Below are 19,287 nucleotides of genomic sequence, written 5' to 3'. Positions count from 1 at the left end.
TCTACTATCATTTTTCTTGTCATAATATTAAGTAATTGAATCAAACAATGAGAAAATAAACTTTGTAATGAATGATTAAAAAAATTATAGCATAAATAGTTCTCCAAAGTCACAAACAAGTTCACAACATAGAGTAGAAAATAGTTTTCCTAAATTATGACATTGAAAAAATAGAGACCTTGATTTTTTTTTCTTGTTACAATTTGATACACCACAAATATTTTGATGATCATATTAAAACAAACGTTTGTTGGAGAATAGAGACCTCCTCTGTTTATTTTCTCCAAGATTTGATGTTTAGACTCTTCGAGACCAGATCCATTTTTAATAACTTTTCCCGCCTGGATAAGGCATAAATTTTGAGCAGAAAGCCTTGCTGATGATGAAGCTTTCAGTTGTCCTCTCACGTTTTTCTGTAGATAAATATTTTTTGGAAGATTAGGGAAAATTATTGCAAGAGCAGACGGTTTTAAATAACGGTTCCGGAGTTTAGGATCCATAGAAGACAACTGCTTCTTCCGACGATCTTCTTGACTCGACGTAATAAAATCCTTATCTTGAAAATGGAGGGAACAAACTCTTGAATACTTAGAAGGTGCCTAAGCTCCCTCAGTTTTCCAAGGTAGGGCTCTAAGCCAGGCACTAATAAGAATTCATCTTGTGAGAAGGAGTGAAGAGAAGCGGTAGGATCCTTGGGTTCTTTTTTATATCTAATCCCACAACTGGGTACCCAACAAGCTGGCATGATTTAAAAAAAAAACACCTATAACATGGCATCAAATTTAGTATCATAATAATAATATTATCATATAATAATTAATACTACGATCCTTATTAAAATGAGTAAAACTGATGTCAAAGAGTATTTGAAGAGCCCATTTAATCAAATTAATCAATTTTTTACTTACAAAACTTCTCAAAATTAACTATTAGTTCTCCGATGATATTAGATATTTATCTTTATTAGATGATAATGAAGGTAATGAGTAATGACTACTGATGAACAATAACAAAGTTTGATTAACATTAGTTGAATGAACGTATAAATATTAGCACTCAAGGTGGAAGGAAAAAAACGCTGGAAAAGTGTGTGAGTCTTCCGTGTTTCTAGAATTCCATGATATTTGTATACCTACTAAATAAAAAGTATCAGTTCTTTTTTTTTACAAGTTCTTGGTTTTTAATCGAGCGCACTCAGTACCCTCAATTCTCAGACGCTATCTTCGATTTTGTGGTTACTAGTCAATGAAAGTACATTAATTACTTAGTTTATAATAAAATACCAACATTGTATGTATTTGTTAAATGCTTAATATTAAAATATAAAAACGGAGTATAATAAGGTAAATCGCTAAATATATCATATTAATTATAATCAATAGGAAGCATTTAGGTCTAAACAGTATATAAATCAACAAGTATCGGTAAAAGCAACAATATGTTGGAGATCCCAATCGTACTGACGATGTACAAATTTTATATCATATTTTCTCATTTCCCTGCAGTTTCTTGACAGACTCCAATGAGCCCTTTTGCTGCATCAATCAAATTAATTGGGGTTTTACCATCCGTATGAGTGTTGACTTCAAGCCCAAAGACTTTAACATCTGGATTTGATGCTCTCTTGGAAGAGCCGACATGGAAAGAAGTGTTTGAGGTCCAACCGCATTCACCATTGCATTAAACTTTTCCACTTCAAGCCTCATTATTTCTGTTTGTTTATCTATTTCTAGTTTGTTTTGTTTCTCAATATACTCGATTTCGGCATCGCGAGCTTCTCTAAGGCGAGTAAGCTCTGCTTCAGCTTCAATACCTAGAGCTTCAGTCTTTCTTTTTGAATTTTCAATTTTAGCCTCAGCTTCAATTTTGTTCGATTCAGCTTGAGCTTTAGCATCTGCGCTGGAGTGCCCAATGGCCTTAACAATAGCACAATCAGCCTGCAATTCCAAAAGTTGTTTACGAGATTTTTCTGCCTGTGCTTCATCTGTGATTCTTTGTCTTTCCAATCGACCTTTAGCTTCTTGGTCAATTATTTCTGCTTCCCTTTAGCTGCAGCTTCTTGGGATTGAGTTGTAATTTCTATGGCAAGGGTTACAGACTTTTTGGAGTGAATCTCGTGTTCTTTGATCAACAGGCTCAACACTTTGAATATCGATGGATGTAACTATAAGGTTATTGGTGGGGAATTCTAGGACGCCCTTTGAATTATTTGTGTCATTGTCTCCAAATACAGCAGAGCGAATGATCCCCGCAGAATTCCTATGGAAGTTATCGAAAGAAACTGAGGAAACTGCTCCTCTCACTTTTGAAGCAATGGATTTGCACATATCTCCGATAAAGTCAGGGACACTAAATAACTTTGCTCCATTATCTTGATTATTTTCACCTTTAAATTGCCAATTGTAGGAAAGCTTTAACTCTAGTCTGGCATGATCAGCAGTTTCAACAGTGACATTATCAGAACAAAAATCTGGCCCTAACAGTAAAGCAAGTGAACGGATAAGATTGGGCCGTTTTGGTTTTCCTCCACTAAGAGATAGCTGAGTAAATTCCTCATTAGGTTCAAGCATAACTAAATCGGGACCATACACTACTCTTGATTGACGGCTCTTATAGTCATATACTTGAACTGCCGCATTGTGGGGAACTTTAAAGGTTATTACTCGAGTAAGATCGACATCTTGAACTACTGTTGGGGTCGAGCCAGTTTTAGCAGCTCTTTTTCTTTTTCAGGATTAATCCATTCCCCTCTATCTGCTGTAACATCCCGATTTTATTCAATAGAATTTGTACCATGGGTGATAGATCCTTTTCCCAGAGTTCTTCATCTTCTTTAAGCATATAAGTTTTACCAATAACTGACCTTACAGAACCAGTCTGAATGTTTCGAACGTAAATTCCTTCATTGTATGCAAGGGTATTGCTTTTCTTACGTCTATGACTTCTACCTCAATAGTAGGAGTATATTTCATAGTTCCTTTTATCATCCATCTGTCTCCAGGTTTTCGCATTTCTGGGGGAGTCACTGACTTGTCTTCGTAATTAACCAGGGACTTTAAGACAATACCCTCATCCTCACCAAGAATGTAAACTTCCTTCACACCATCCTCAAGAATTTCTCCTGGCTTAAGAAAAAATGAGATTTCTCCTTTGACAATTTTTCGATGACCAAGCATGGGTTTCCCATCTTAGCCATAGGGGTTAAGAATGGTACAATAATGTCTACTATCAAGTGTAGTGGCTTCAACAGTACCCAAAATTTCTTCTTGAACATCGGGTATGAAGGATGATGTATCTTCCAGGGTTATTAAATATTGGTCTCCGTTCTTCCGTTCAACTCCAAATGTATCTTTAAAGCAGTAATAGTTTTAACAACTTCAACCTACACAAAATTTATAACAACCTCATGTATTTTGGAAATACATAAAATAATAGAATAAATGAATTTACCTCTTTTCTAGGAAAATAAGTTCCTGGACCTTCGAACAAGTATAAATCTCCAGCAAGACGCTCAGTTTTCTCTTCATCAGTAAAATTTCTGATAACTTTTAAAAGAAGTGCAATTGATGAATGTACGATTGTTAAGGGCGTTACTTCAACTTTCAAATTCTCTCCTGGATATAATGGAAAAGGGTCTATTTGTAATCGAATTTCTTCATCTCCATGAGATAACTTAGTTTGGCCGAACTGATATTTCTCAATAGTACCATCTTTTGTTATAACAGGGTTTGATACAACGCAATAAGATCCTAGAGGGATTACTATCATTTGAATGGGAGGGAGGAGGACAACGTCATGTTCCTTCACATGGTAGGTTTGTGGCCCAGTTTCAACGGATGTAACGTTAGTGTTTTGATCCACGACGTGCATGTAGAAAAAAAGGAAGGATTCTATCACAATTTCAGTTCACCAACTCTCTATAGACTATTAATAATGATGTGAGTCAAAATATGTAAAAATAGGAATGAAATGGGTTGACTTGAAAAACTCTCCAGCCTATTATAAATAATCAATATACTGATTATTCTATTTGTCTAACAAATAATTCATAAACGAAATACACGCAACGTTACGAAATATGGGCAAATATTATAATCTTAACGCAATTTCTCCTTGCCTGCCCTCCCAAGCAAAGACCAACAACGTACGTACATTAACCTAGTAGTAATATTCAAGTATTTTCTCTCTCTGAATAGTAGTAAAGGGCTACCCTTTGTTTTCTACGCTGAGCGAGTACCTTTGGATTAATTCCTCATACAAATAACTTAACTGATGAGTAATTCATGATCAAAATTTTATCAGAACGGGCCCCATGCCTTAGAAATATTTAGTTAAATTATAATATTTTTACCTTATCGTTCTTAGTTTATTTTCTATTATTGTAAAATGATTACTCATTAATGGATTTTGAGAACTAAGCAGGGAACCTTTAACTTATTATATTATAATTTATATGCCTTCATAATAAACCTTGACAACCATTCAGATTCTATTCTATTTATACGAAATATTAATATGTCACACGAGAGTCACTTACTTAATTTGGAAAATCGGTACTTGAAAATAATATGAGAGAATATCCCCTCTACATGAAAATTCATTTCTTTCTTCCAACTCTACAAAAAATAAAATATTGACATCTATCCAGATTCCCCTACATAACACCTTTCTTCTGGATCTTAGTCAAGGAAATACCACAGAGAATGTGATGGAGAATATCAATGGTAAGACTGACACAGATACCAAGTTCCAAGGAATGGAAATTCAAGAAACTAAATCCCTTTCCTCGAATAAAGAAACTGAAGTCTTTGAGGAGATACTGGATGAACCACCTGAATTGAAGATGTACGAAGATGAATATCCAAAGATAGAGAAACCAAGTTTACACAAAGGATTTGCAGAAGTTCCAATTTCCATTCAAAAACAGGATCCTGCTCTACTTCAAAAGGTTTGCAATAATAATTAAATTGAGATTTTGTTGAATTTCAAGCATTTTCCTTCTGTTTCAGTTTGAACTCATGCAAATATGTACAACATCGCTGTTATCCAAGCCCAAATTGTATGAGGCAGAAGGCCTTATACGAAAAAAAAAATACTTAGTCATTGTGAGGAAGTGATGGTTAACGATTCCGTCTTTATTCTTAAGGTACAAATATAGAAAGTCATTAGTGTATTTACCGAATAAGTATTATATTTTTCTCTTTAACTAGCTTTATACTGTCGACAGGAATGTAATTTTCGAGCAGGATCGTTATTACTTCTTTCTTTTGCTAGTTTCCATGGTAATTTATATAAAACCAATTATTATGACTACTTTCAAAAATGTATAAGTGAATGGGTATCCATTGCTGATTATGTTGCATCTTTTGAGAGGGAAAATAAATCCTCACTTCCCTCAATGCTCAGAATAGCTATGACTAAGAAATTTTCTGATTTTGACGAATATCAACTTGCCAAATATCACAAAAAAGGATGTTCAAGAAAGGTAATAATTTATTTGATTATTAATTAACAAATTGTTATCTAAAAAGTTGTTGTCTATTAAGAAAAAGAAATCATCAATCAATGAAGACGTAGTGCTATCAGATGACGACAACAATGATGATTTGAACCTTCCATCATCTCGTAGTTTCAATATTAAAAGGCTCATAAGATTATTGCATATTCATCATCCTCAAGAGTTCGTAATGTGTCTTCTAGGAAAAAAATATCCCAAGTCGGAAGACGAATTTAAGAAGCTTAAATTAAGAGGGAAATTTCAACCGGAGAAGGCTGGAAAAAGAATGCGTTTACAAATTCCATTCACTTGGGAAACTCAAGTTTCTATGTATGTAAATGCAACTCATTTGATTAATTAATCATTATAGATTAACAAATCTGTATTACATTTCCTTATAATATGTAGACACGGCAACAAGCCGCAAGTATGGCATGATCTGATTTTGAGCAAAAAAATACCACATTTGGCTATTATTCGTAATTTAAGAAATATGGTCTTATCCGGCATTAATGAGCATCAGCTAAAGGATATCATTTGCAGTATTAAAAATCTAAGTTCCATACGATCTTCCAAAGTATTTCTGCATCAGTATCTATGCGCTTATAGTGCGATGAATTATATTGGAGGACTATCAGAACATAAGTATAGGATAATGAGGAGACGGAGAAAGGAAAAAAATAGTAGTACTAAGGAAAATTGGACTCAATCGGATATAGATTTTCCATCTGAATTGCAAGATGTTTTAGAGGAAACTGCTCAGTCATCAATTTTGAGAAATTTGTCACCTATTGAGGGACATTCTGTAATATTTTTCGTCAATTATAAAAGCAAAGATGATGCTTGGAAAGATTATGGATTCATTGGATTCAATGGTATCTGCATATTCACTGGTTTAATGATTGCACAAGCATGCAAGTCATGTAAGCTGCTAAGCTGTGGTGAGAATGGAGTAGAGGAGCTTGGAAAGAGAAAATTAAATAAAAATATATTTTCTACTTATATAAGTAATTATTTTCAGCATGTGTGGGACAATTGTGGAAATATTGAAATGGTTGGAAACTACTTGTATAGTATTAAGGACAAACAAAAAATAGACAATTTGATTATAATTTTCCGAAACCCTCCGGAAAAAGGTCCACTTGATAAATTTATTAAGTTTATCGACTATTACCGTCGTACGTCAGTTTATTCATCTATGATGAATTTAGCATTATTGACGATTGATGGAAGTTTGCCATATCTTTTCCCATTAGAAAGTAATAGTCGAAATGTTTCCATCTCTGGATTTGGAGACGCTGCATTGAAGACATTATCCCAATTAAGCTCAGGGAAATCCCAACTTGAAGAAGTTGAAAGCATTGATTCCAAGTATAAAATTTATAACAAAAAGCCTCTCATTACTCCAATTGCTCGTCCAAAATCTCGAATACAATGGACTAGAGTTAAAATTTTTGTGTCTTCAACTTTTTTGGATATGTTTGGTGAAAGAAACTTATTAAACTATTGTGTATTTCCAGAGCTTAGGCGTAGATGTCGGAACATTAATGTGGAAATAACACCTCTAGATTTAAGATGGGGCATTCCTGAGGATCAAAGCTTAGAAACAAGCATGACAAGATATTGCTTAGAACGTGTTCAAGAGTCAGATATATTTATCTGCTTTCTTGGTGAGAGATATGGGTGGAAACCAAGATACTCACTACCAATAGAAAAACAATTCTTATCTGGCAATGCAGCCGTTATTGATAGATTCAAGAAAAATTCTATATCTATTACAGAATTGGAAATAAGACTGAGAGGCTGGACAAGAGCCCATTTTTATTTTAGAGATCCTTTAACTCTGAGTTTGATAAAGTCTGAAAATGACATCTCACAATTTCGTGAGTCAATTAATTCAGAAGAGAATGGGGCTTTGAACCAACTTAAGGAAGACATAAGAAATTCAGGTTGTCCACTTTATGAAAATTATAGAGCTTCATCCTTAAGTAAGAGTAGCTCAAATTCTGTTTTTTCTCGCTTTGATGAGGATTTTGTGAGGACTGTTATTGACAGACTTTGGAAAGATATATTGGACATTGCATCGAAAGAATTGGTCACTCGTGTCGATTTCATGAGTTCATTTATTTCAAAAGAGACTGAAGAGTTTATTGGAAGGACTAAGGAACTTGAAAAGATGACCGAAATCATTTTATCTCATAGAAATAAATTCAAATGTATTGAAGTTCAGGGTACAGGCAAAACAGCTTTTCTTTGTAAACTGGCAACTATTCTGTCCAATACGTCAGATGTAATCGTCATTCCATTTTTTTCTGACGGGGTCATGGATTCTTTTTGTATCATGGAGTATTTGGAGCATCAAATTCTGCAACTTCATTCCAAAATTAATATTGATGATTACACTCAAAGCTCTAAAGATGATAGCTACTTATCCTTTATAAGAGTTGCAAAATTAATCAGTCAAATTCAAACATGTGGAAAGGTAGTTTGTATTATTGTTGACGAACCACCGAAAGATAACGTCTCTTGGATTCCTTATTGTAATTTCCCTCCTGGAGTTCGTATTATTGTTTCGTCTAATAAATCGGACTCTTTCATGAAGAAACATCTCTTGTCAAGGCGCAAAAAATATCATTTGGATGTATTTGTTTCTTTAGATGATATTAAAGATATTAGAATAAAGAAGGAGCTGGTTAGTAACTTTTTGAAAAAAATGGGGGATAAAGTATTAAGTGAGGCTCCTCTTAATAATGTGCTTCGCTTAGCTGCATCCAAGAAAGAATCAGGGAATATTAAATACCTCAAAACACTCTGCTCAGTTCTTGTATCCTCCGATGCAATAGTGAATGGGAATGAAAAAACAATGATTAAAGAACATATACCTGGAAATCTTCAGGATTTATATCATTATATTCTTGAAAGAGATGATGAAGATAGTCATATCCTTGAGCCAATTCTTAATATTTTATATGAATGTGAAGGTCCATCCTTCAATCAACTTATGAGAGCAACACAAAATATTTTAGGGAAGACTGTTTCTTCTATATCACTTCTTAGATCTCTTAATAGACTAGAAATTTTTATGGAGCCCTCACTTAAAAAAGGTTTTTTCCTCAAAGATTCTTTTAAAAACAGTTTTCTTAAAAACTATCTTAATGAAGATAAATATCGAAGCTTGTTGTTCAAGTACTATTTGATGGAGTTTGAAGAGGATATCAAGAATTCTGATTGCATTCATCCATATTTATTGAATTCTCTTCTTCAATTATGTATTTCCATGGGTAATAATTTATTTTTGAGGGATTTGTCTTTTATTTATTATTGGGCGAAAAATGGAGTTGAATCCATGGAACATTTTTATCATCATTGCGTAATATCAAAAATAGCTGACAGACAATTACTAAACTTTTTACAAATCTACTCAGAATCCTTAGTTCACAGCCCAATGCTCACCTATCAGCACGGGATAAATTCGTCTTTAGTGGATGGTTTGGGGCACACATGTCTTTTGGAGATGAATCATGATAGAGGTAAAGACAATTCAACATTTCTCATGCTCGAAATTTTGAATAAGGACATGTCGATGAAGATTCCAGACATTGAAAGAATGACAAGTTTTAGTAAGCTTATAATTTTGTGTGCGGCTACATATGAAGACATATGGATCTATGGGACAGATGACTGTGTCATCGTTGAACAAAAAGATAAAACTATGTTTGGTCTCTACGTTCATTCCCCTGTAACCTCCTTATCATTTGTTCGTGGGAGTGAAGTAATATCTGTAGGTCTACAAGATGGAACAGTATCTTTCTGGGACATAAATAAAAGGATAAATGTATCTAATCATGCTCAAATCCATTTGAAGCCCGTTTCCAGCATATTTTTGATGCCGTTGTCAAGGAGTATTGTGTCTACTGGACTTGATGGTAATTTTTTGTATTCTCTTCAACTTTAGGAAAATTTAAAATGACTGGTAAATTTTCTCACTCATTACCCATATCCTGTGGTACTCCAGTTAATGAATCCTCAATTTTAGTGGGAACATGGGGAGGCGAATTGTTGCGCATAAATATTATTGATAATGAGGTATCCCAAAAAGGGCTGTGTTGTAAAGGTGCCATATGTGATATTGCTGTCAAATTGAATGTAAATGATGGGATACTTGTCAGTTGCTCTGATACTGAGGGCTACGTTTATATTGCTGATATAAATTTAACGCTGAAAAAGTGCTGGAAACTTGGTTCACCCTCATTGACTCTTACAGGGAATAAATTATCATTTTTATCAGAATCTGAAGTCTTAATTGGATGCTCAGATGGTTGTATTCGATGCTTTGAATTTAAATCATTTAATTCAAATTTCTATGACTATTTTAATGATGTTGTCAATCATCGATACCATAAAATTTCGGGGCAATACAAAATGCCAACTTTTGAAAATGATGCTGTGGTTTGTATGGATTCATATGAAGGCAAAAAAGTTTTGGGATATAATTCTGGTTGGATTCGTTTTATAAATAAAGCCCAGGTATCGTTTTCCATAAAATTGATCAACAAAGAAGGAGAACTTTGTCAGGCTCTCATGTTTCAAGAGAATATATTCATATTAATTACAAATAAAAACAGGCTATTAAGCTTTAGATTTAATGAGGAACTTAGAGAAATATATGATTTGAGAGAAATCACCCATGTCACATCTGACTTTGAATATTTTAATTTCATCGTTCCAATATCAAGAACCAAAGGAATATTCATCTATCCGAGAGAAGATAACAAGTTTGAGATATATCAAATACCTGAAGAGGCTCTTAATAAAATAAGAAAGCAGCGAAGAATAGACTCAGACATAAAAACTTACACCCCTATATTGACTTCTGAAAATTATTTTGATCTAAAAAATCAATTCAGCTCACCTGTAACATTTATTGATTATCATAATGGATATATTTTTACGGGTGGCAGAACTCAATTGGCATTATGGAAATATTCTTTGGATACTAATTCATTGGAAAAAATATTTCAAGATTACACCATTGATACCGTAATTGACTTGGTTTTAAAATCATTGCCAAACAAAGATGATACATTCAGATGTTATGGAAGCTATGAGGAAACAGGTCTTGTAACTTTTGATATTAAGTTAAATAGTAAAGGATATAAAAAAATTAAAAATTTAGCTATTGACTATAAGCTAGGTGGTGCTGACCAAGATAACTTGATTTTCTATAAAAAAGGAGACCTTCACAAGTACTTATCAAAGGAAGAGTTTTTTCAGATCATGCTGGATTCAAATTTGAATATTCAATATCACCGTAACTCAAGAATTCTAAGAAATAATTCTCATGACGAGGAATACTTTATTCTTTTAAACGAAGTCATCGATCCTATGGTGTTTAAAGCCCATGACATGCCATATAAACCTGATATATTGTCTTATGGATTTAAATCTATAAATTATCTTGATGAAGGCTTAAACTTTTGTACACCAGATTCAAGATTGCAGTTAACCCTAAAAAAAGAAAAGAAAATCGAAGAAAAAAATCAAATCTCGTCCATATTAAATATTCCAGGAGGGGATGATCGAAATTGGATCATTTTATCGGCTCCTCACGTTTATTTGTATGCAATCTCCGATAATGAAGCTGTCCAGAAAAATCAATTTGATATTCAAAACGAAATGGAATTTGAAATTAATTCCGTTTGGAGAGACAATGATGATTCAATTATCCTATCTTGCTTCAGCAAAGTAGAACTATTTTCTGTAATTTTGTATTCAAATGGATCACAAGAAAAGAAGAGAATTTGGTTTAACGATTCTAAATTGTTTTCAGCAAACCCCTTTTCTAAAGACATCCATGAATCTGAAGACGAAAATACACAAGATAATGACGAAAGTATGTCAAATTCAACCAGCAAACAGGATGATGATAATAGTTCCTCCTCCTCAAGTGATAATAGTTCCTCCTCATCAAGTATGTATGCACAAAATAGTTTAATTGGGATTGATTGGAACTCAGGGTACAAACATGGGATTGTGACTCTTGGATTTGAAGATGGAAGCAACCAGAAAGTGGATATAAACGAAACTAATGAGCTAAATTCATATCCATATCTTCGAGCAATTGATTCTCTCGAACCTTTCTTCCACGTAAACAAGAGTAGTTTCAAGGTTAATTTACGCAATGTTGCATCCCATGTTCAAATGAAGGAATCTGTTGATATTTTCGGCTCTTTTGACGGGCATCTCTTAATACAATCTGGAAGTATTGTCTATGAGCATTTAAGCCATAAAGATGCTGTTACTTCAGTGATTAAAATTGATGAGTTCACATTTGCTTCTATCTCTCTGGATAAATATTGTAAAATATGGAAACTAAAAGAATCAGACAAGATAGAGCAAATAGGAGAATTTCTCAGTCAAGTGCCTTTATATAAAGGAGGGTTTTCTCGATATACCAAGTGTATAATTCTGGGAGGAGCTTTTGGTGTATTATACTTTCTTAAAATGAAATATTATGGTTTTTCCTTATAACTTTTCACTTAGTTAAATCTAACCATACACAAGTATGTACCTACAAACTTGGATATCCTTTTCTATGTCCCCAATTATTAATATTTATCCTTAATCAAGGGTAGTTTAAGGAATTATTTTATATTTTTTTGATCTCAAATAAATCAAGGTTTTTTCTTAGATGCGTATCTTATGTTTATGAAAAATACAATACATACATTTTGTTTAATGTTTTGCCTCCCATTAATTAGAAAAGTCAATCAAAATAAATAATTAAGTTCCTTATTCAATTCCAGCAGTACTTGAAGCTTTGATTACGAATCTGTAATATGTTTTTTCGTAATTAAATGTGGTTTTGCGATGAATTTGGATATTTGTACCTTTTTTATAGGTTTGGACCAATTCTTTAGAAAATAGTGTGTTGGTTTAAAATATTTAGGTGCTTATATTTCATATGGGATCATCAAATTTTCCTTTGTTTTCAAGCAAAAGTAATTTTCGTTTACTGCCCTCATGACAACGAATAAACTGCGTTGTCGCTTGCCAGCTTCTTCCACTATCGATCTCAAATCCTTTTCAATAAACAAAATATATATTTGTTTAAGCTAATCTGAGCGTTGTGCTTGTATGGTCGGTCCGTATCTAAAAATTGAAAAGTATGATGCATTTTTCTGTGAAAACGTTGCAGAACTAAAGAGGGTCTAAACGGGTAAAGGATGGCATTTCAAAGGCGCCAGAGTAATTCTAACACTGGTTTGTCTCCTATTATTCATTTTCAGATTGCAAAGTAATTTTCTAATCATGAATACAATCAATTTATTAAAGTTTTGATTTTGGATTGTTAATGAATTTTGAATTCTTGTTTCAACAACATTCAAAGGTGCAGAGTTGTTATTTCCCAAATACGGTGATATCGCGCCCATATCCAGAGTGGCAGAGCTATTAACGTTAAAATATGATGATACATGACCCATTTCAGAATTGGATAAGTTGTTAGCAATATCCAATTTAAGGGTATCGGCAATTAAACTACTTTGTTTTCTAGTAAGATATGACTATGGTGTCAATTAAAAAAAACACACATTATATTGTAACAATTGCATCTTTCCACTATTAACTACAACATCAGAATGGGTTGTCGTATTATTGAAGTTGGTTTCCATCCTCGTAATTTATAATATTAATTTCTTTCATTCTTAATGATAATGTTTCATACTTATTATGTTTTATTTCATCCCTGAGGAACTATACGGAAGAGAAATGTAAGCAAGTAGATTTCTAGGGTGGCCAGCACTTCCACTCCACTTTCTTTTAATTATTTCATAAATTTGTCCCTTAAATATTTCCATTTTTTGTTATCTCGTACGAACTTGCATCAGCCTAAATGAGTAAATATTTATCGTTAAGTTTATATTATCTAATTATTTACTTACTTTAGTGGAAATATTTTGCCAACAGCAATCTTTGAAATATTGATTCCTGTAAATATAAAAGCTCACCTTCCATAAACAAGGATGATCTCTAATCAAGGAAATAATTAGTTCAAGATCCATATCCAACATTAAGTATTGAAAGGAAAAATAAATAATAATTATTACATTAAAAGAAGTAGCAATATATTTGAAATAATATTTCCTACTAATCATGCATTTTCATTAGCACAGACCTAAAATTATGTATTTAAACGAATGTACAGAATCATATTAACTGGATCATTATATGTTTTAAACAAAACATTTAAGGTTCTTCATATCAAAATTGCATGTATAATAAATTTATAAAATTAACTGTAAATTGTTGTATATTAAAAATATTTTTTATTATAAAATAATATTAAATTTATGTTATTAAAATCATTTCATTGAGATTTAATTATGATGGTTTACATTAAATTTAATTTATTAAATGATAATAATACATTTATTTGTTATTTTTATAGGCTTCAAAAGAGGTAATTATAGGTATATATGGGTCATTATACAATTAACCTTTACGAGGAAACGAATATAATTGAAATTTGGTATGCGGTATTTTAGTTAATTTAATTAAAATCTGAGTTCTGAGGGCATAAAGACAAATAAAGTTGTGTTTATTTCTTTTAATGACATATCGTAAACCAAATCAATGATAGAGAATTAAAACACATTATATTGAACAACTATGAAATAGCTTTAAGAAATATTTTATACATGTTTTTATAGGAATTTTTTTTAAACAAAAATTTACCAATATCTTCAATATTGTAGAATTGATTGTATATAATTTTTTTGAAATTTTAATCATCCCAAATAACTTAAAAACGTGCAGTGTAGTAAAGTTATGGAATGATTAATAATGATGTGATTTTATAAAAAGTCATTTATATAGTAAAAAAATAGGATAGGGTTCCATTAAACATATTCCTTCATAGTTCAATTTAGTAGATTTACAAAAAATACATTCACATCGTAAATAGTAAAACACCGTAGAATAGAAATAAAGCAGTTATAAGAATGATATAAATTTATTTTTTAAATTCTAATTATTATTGTTATATAAATATTAATTTAACTAATATTATAAATTAATAATTATAGATTTTCAATATATGTATGTATTTATTTAATCAATATTATTTATGAATTTCTGTTATCATTTCCACACAATATATGTGTTTTACTATATATATAATTTGATGAAATCTATTTTATTGCTTTACAAAAAGGAACTATGATTATTATAAATAAAACCTTTCCTATTGTATAAAAAAATATATAGACGATATATAGGAAATTTTTTTCTTCAACATACATATTGGATCAGTTTCGTAAATCTTTGAATATTATGTATATTTTATAATTGTAAGCGATGAAAATAATTGACGTTTATTTATACTCCTTATATATTTAATCAAAGCGTCTGTCGTGCTTATGTCAAATAGCCTTACGAAATTCAACAATTGAAGCACGATTGATTATAATACCATTATTGCCAAATTATTCAAATTAGCCCCTTTGACCAAAACCTAGCTATACAATGAGTTGCTTTAAATATTTTAATAAGCAAAGAAATCACGTAAAAATATCATTTATAAGTAAGCTTTTAAAATTATGACTAAAATATAGAAATATCACTCATATGCCTAAAAAGAATTTGACCTTCGGCATAATCTCAAACTCTTTTTATATTTGCAGCTTTCATATACTCGAGAGCTACTACATCTGATTTGTTTTTTTATTTTTAGAGTTTGAAATAAAACTACCCTTATCTCAAATCTCTCAAAATGTCATTTAGCACAATTATATATATATATATACGCAATAATAAGGAAATACAATAACACAATATACAATTCAATAGGATAGTTAGAGTACCATTAGCCCTTATAATAGATTATGAAAGGGATTGCCTAAAAGATAAGTTTGTATAATTTACTCTAAAATTTGTAGATCTTCTACTAAGAGATCAGCTCTCAAGGCATATGCTGTCATTTCATAATCTTCTGCTGAGTTGTAACTATCAGATTTAGACCAATATGAAACATTATACAACATTTCATCAAGATTAAATTCTTTAATTTTAGCATTATTAAAGCTCAAGTTTACTTTTCACAATCCATAAGTGAGAAGTTCTTCTTATCATCTTTGTAGTAGGTATCTTTCAAACTTTTTCTTCTTAACAGTCCATACTTACTTCTTCACTATATAATTTTTTTTTCTTCCTTTTTCATCTTGCAAATCGAATACTCTTTTATATTATATTATTATCCCTATACGAAATGAGAGAAAATCAATTGTTGCACTCTGAGACTTATTTTTTAAAGCAGAAAACATGCCAATGATTCCCTCAGCATCCATATTATGACATCTTGCTGAGGGAACTTCTTCTTTCAATTTATCTAACAAAGTTGCTTGATTTAGTTCAAAATATTTCTTGCACTGTCTCTCCAAAACAGTTATCATCGATGACAGTGAAATTTCAATCATTTTATGAATGGATGGATCCATTTCAGTTTGGGAGATTTTACGGAGAGTGCGGTCCATACATATAGACTCTCCGAAGAAATCAATTTCATAAGTAGATAAGGATTGAGGATCTGCTAAAGCCCCCTTCAATCTCACTACTAAATATTTGACGGCTTGGATAGCATTTACATAATTGAGCTGGTTATCATGGGAAGTATAATTTTTTTTTTTAAATACTTCCCAAATATAGCCAGTACATAAAGTTGTTTCAAACAATAAGGATTATTGAAATCTTCATATAGTCTCACTACTGAAATATGACCTGAATTCTTGCTCATATTCCAATAACTTTCCCGCAATATGGAAGATAATATTAAGACAGTTGCCTTTATACTTTGGCAATAAAGTTTTGGGAAGGTCATTTCATTTTGGTTAAGGTAAATTAGAAATCCCTTTGTATCTCCCTTACCCTTTTTATTCCTCCTTAACTTGTTTATGTTGTAAATCAAGTTTCCAGCCATGCAATCATTACCAAAACTTTGCCCTTCGTTTCTTCTAAATTCTTTAAAGCTGACTTGATACTTGTTGCAATTGCATCTAGAAGATGTAAGTGTAATGTACAGTTCATTTAAAGACATCCCCCATTTATTTTTAAGTTTTCGAATTGTAGCCTAGTTTGTTGGACACCTATATGTTAAGGTATTTTTAATATTGTTTATAATGGGATTCCTTATTTCATTAAAATTAGAATCTTCATTGAAGTGACAGTAACCTTCTCGTAATTTATTGATAGTGGAACAAATAGGTTTTGTAGTATCACCTACTGTACCTCCAGGCAGTTTATCCACAGCAAAGGAAAAATATTTTTCCTTACTTGTAAAATGAATAGAGTTTATGTGAACATCTTCTTTGGTCGTGGCATCAAATCCCAATGTAGGATTAATATTACTAAAAAGAAAATCCCCTGCTTGTAGACTTCATATGTTCCCCAGCTCTCTTTCCATCATTTCTACACAGTTCCAGAGCTCTATAAGAAGAGTTACGTCACGAGATTTCAGCGCCTCCTTGTGACAGATATCAAATGGCCCAAATAGAATTTAATACAACAAATGAATATTAAAAATATTATGAAAAAATTGAATAATTACTTTAATAATAATTTCTTTAACATACTTTATTTCGCATACACATTCTTCGTATGGAAAATTATTACATAAGTACAAGGCAATTCTTGGAAGCGGAGAAAAATATACGTTTGTCTTTACTTTTGAAGACCGAACTAAAGTCCTTAGGCAATCTCAAAGACATTTTTCGAGGTGAAGATGAGAAAGGATCAAGATTTCAAGACGTAAACAAAATTTTATCTTTAATCCCTTCCGATTGCTTCTTGGATCTTCAATTCCCGAAGGAAATTGAAGGTCTCATATATTATTTCAGTGGATATTCTACTCATTCCCTGATTAAATCACAATAAAAGACTGTTGTGCAACGTTTTTATACATATCAGGAGAAATTCATCTCCAGTTATGTACTGGTGGAGCAGATGTGGAAGAAACTGAGAAGTTTTTTAACAACATAAACAGAGGTGTTCTTAAAAAACCAAGAGATGTTATGTTGCTTTTTACGTAGACACATATATTCGTTTTGTGTTTAATGCCGAAGAAATAATCAGTTTATTACTGTCAATGTCTAATCCAAAGATGGTATTTATCAGAGCCGATAAAGAACTTGGCTTAGTGAAGTATGTTGCTGCCAAAATCACTCCATCAGATCTTATTATGTAAATGTGTGCTCAATATTTTTTTAATTTATTTGCAAAAAAATGTCTTTCTGATTGTAACAGCAAAATTTATAACGCTAAAAGAAGGAAAAACAATTAATTCCCAGTCAAGTTCCTCACAAAAAGATTAAAAAAAAATTAAATTCTAAATGATTATTACATTCAGTTTGTTTCATAATCAAGAAATCACTCAATGTATAAGATTAAATTGTATTTTTAATATTTTATTTAGAATATATGTAGACCTATAGAATATAAATGAATCGTTTTTTTGTTAAATTTTGGGATATTCTTTAAATATCCAATTTATTTATTTAACCCAACGTTTGAAAGAAAAAAGCGCGCTCGGAAAGAAAGGCACCTTCGATGTAACTCTAGTACCCCTTGATTCATGTCATCTTCCGATCCCAATAATGATTTCAGCAATGCTTTAGTGTTTGGTGACGGAACTTTACTGACAACAGAGTGATATACCTTCATTCTCATATTTGATGAGTAAGTCTTAGGCTGTAAAATATTTTTGGTAACTTCTTGACAGGGAAAATTTTCTTGTAAAAATACGGGCTGTATATTTTCCTACAAACTGATTCATAAAATTTAAACACCATTTTGCTTACCAAAGAATTTGACGCGACGACATCAGCTGCAATTTCAGAATCACTATCTGTAATACAGTTTACGTTAAATGTGTCTTTTATAGGCATCTCCTACCACAAGGAGAGCTCAACTTTTTAAATACATCGACTGATCCATCACAAAACCCTTTGATTCTGGGTCAAGAATTGTCCAAGCTTTAAAAGAGTTTTTGAGAGACTACAGTGTGGGCGCATACTATAATCAATATTATGCTTCTCAAGAAAGGCAAGCAAGAGGTCGGACCAGTATTGGTGGTTATACCGACAACTTCCTAATCCAGTAAGAGTTGAGACATTTCCACGTCTTCAATGGGTATGATGTTCAAACCTCCTAGCTTCAAGGGATTGTGCATTCTTCGAAAGGATATGTTCCTCTTCTTTAGTAATTTCAAAAAAGACTCCTGAACAACGCTTATTTCAGAAGATATTTTCGCTCAGAAAGGAGTTACTCGCAGAAGATGAGTGACCTTTGGTACAATATACGTATTCCATGCACATATTTTATCCCAAGTACCCAAATTAAATAATGAAAAGTGGTTCGTGGTTTTCTTAATTTGGGATATAATTAATCTCTTTGTAATTCAATGTGGTAGAGTTGACGCCAATTCAAGATCCTAAAATATGAATATTATAAGTAAATTACAAAAGTGGCCATGCTTTGGCTCATAAGGTTACTATATGGAGACAACATTTCTGTTTTTTCCCTCATTGATGAAAAGTCAAGACTCCTTAGAATAACTCGATATTACATTTAAGAAGGTTCTAACAGATGGGATAGTAATAAAAGGATTCCCTGACACGATCATTGTCATGTCATCAGCGTAGCAGAGTACATTTTAAAGTCCTACTCCGTAATTGAACATACTTTATCATATTTTCCCCGTGTATAGTTTTGAATTAATTTGTCCAAGCATATAATAA

General features: G+C 31.9%; 1 protein-coding gene and 1 pseudogene across 1 annotated transcript; one reads left to right on the top strand and one right to left on the bottom strand.

The window, feature by feature from the left end:
• Positions 1 to 1,295: 1,295 nt before the first annotated feature.
• Positions 1,296 to 3,870, bottom strand: LOC121130808 (major vault protein pseudogene; annotated as a pseudogene).
• A 645-nt stretch (positions 3,871 to 4,515) lies between these two features.
• On the top strand, positions 4,516 to 12,149 carry LOC139907452 (uncharacterized). Its single transcript, XM_071893879.1, is given in 7 exon segments — positions 4,516 to 4,566; positions 4,568 to 4,948; positions 5,010 to 5,084; positions 5,087 to 5,485; positions 5,547 to 5,827; positions 5,906 to 9,423; positions 9,426 to 12,149. Coding segments are annotated over 7 exon segments (7,308 nt in total). The 3' UTR covers positions 12,029 to 12,149.
• Positions 12,150 to 19,287: the final 7,138 nt, after the last annotated feature.

Source organism: Lepeophtheirus salmonis, unplaced genomic scaffold (genome assembly GCF_016086655.4).
Source record: "Lepeophtheirus salmonis unplaced genomic scaffold, UVic_Lsal_1.4 unplaced_contig_12268_pilon, whole genome shotgun sequence".
NCBI classification, from domain to species: domain Eukaryota; kingdom Metazoa; phylum Arthropoda; class Copepoda; order Siphonostomatoida; family Caligidae; genus Lepeophtheirus; species Lepeophtheirus salmonis.
This window is presented reverse-complemented; position numbering and strand designations above follow the sequence as displayed.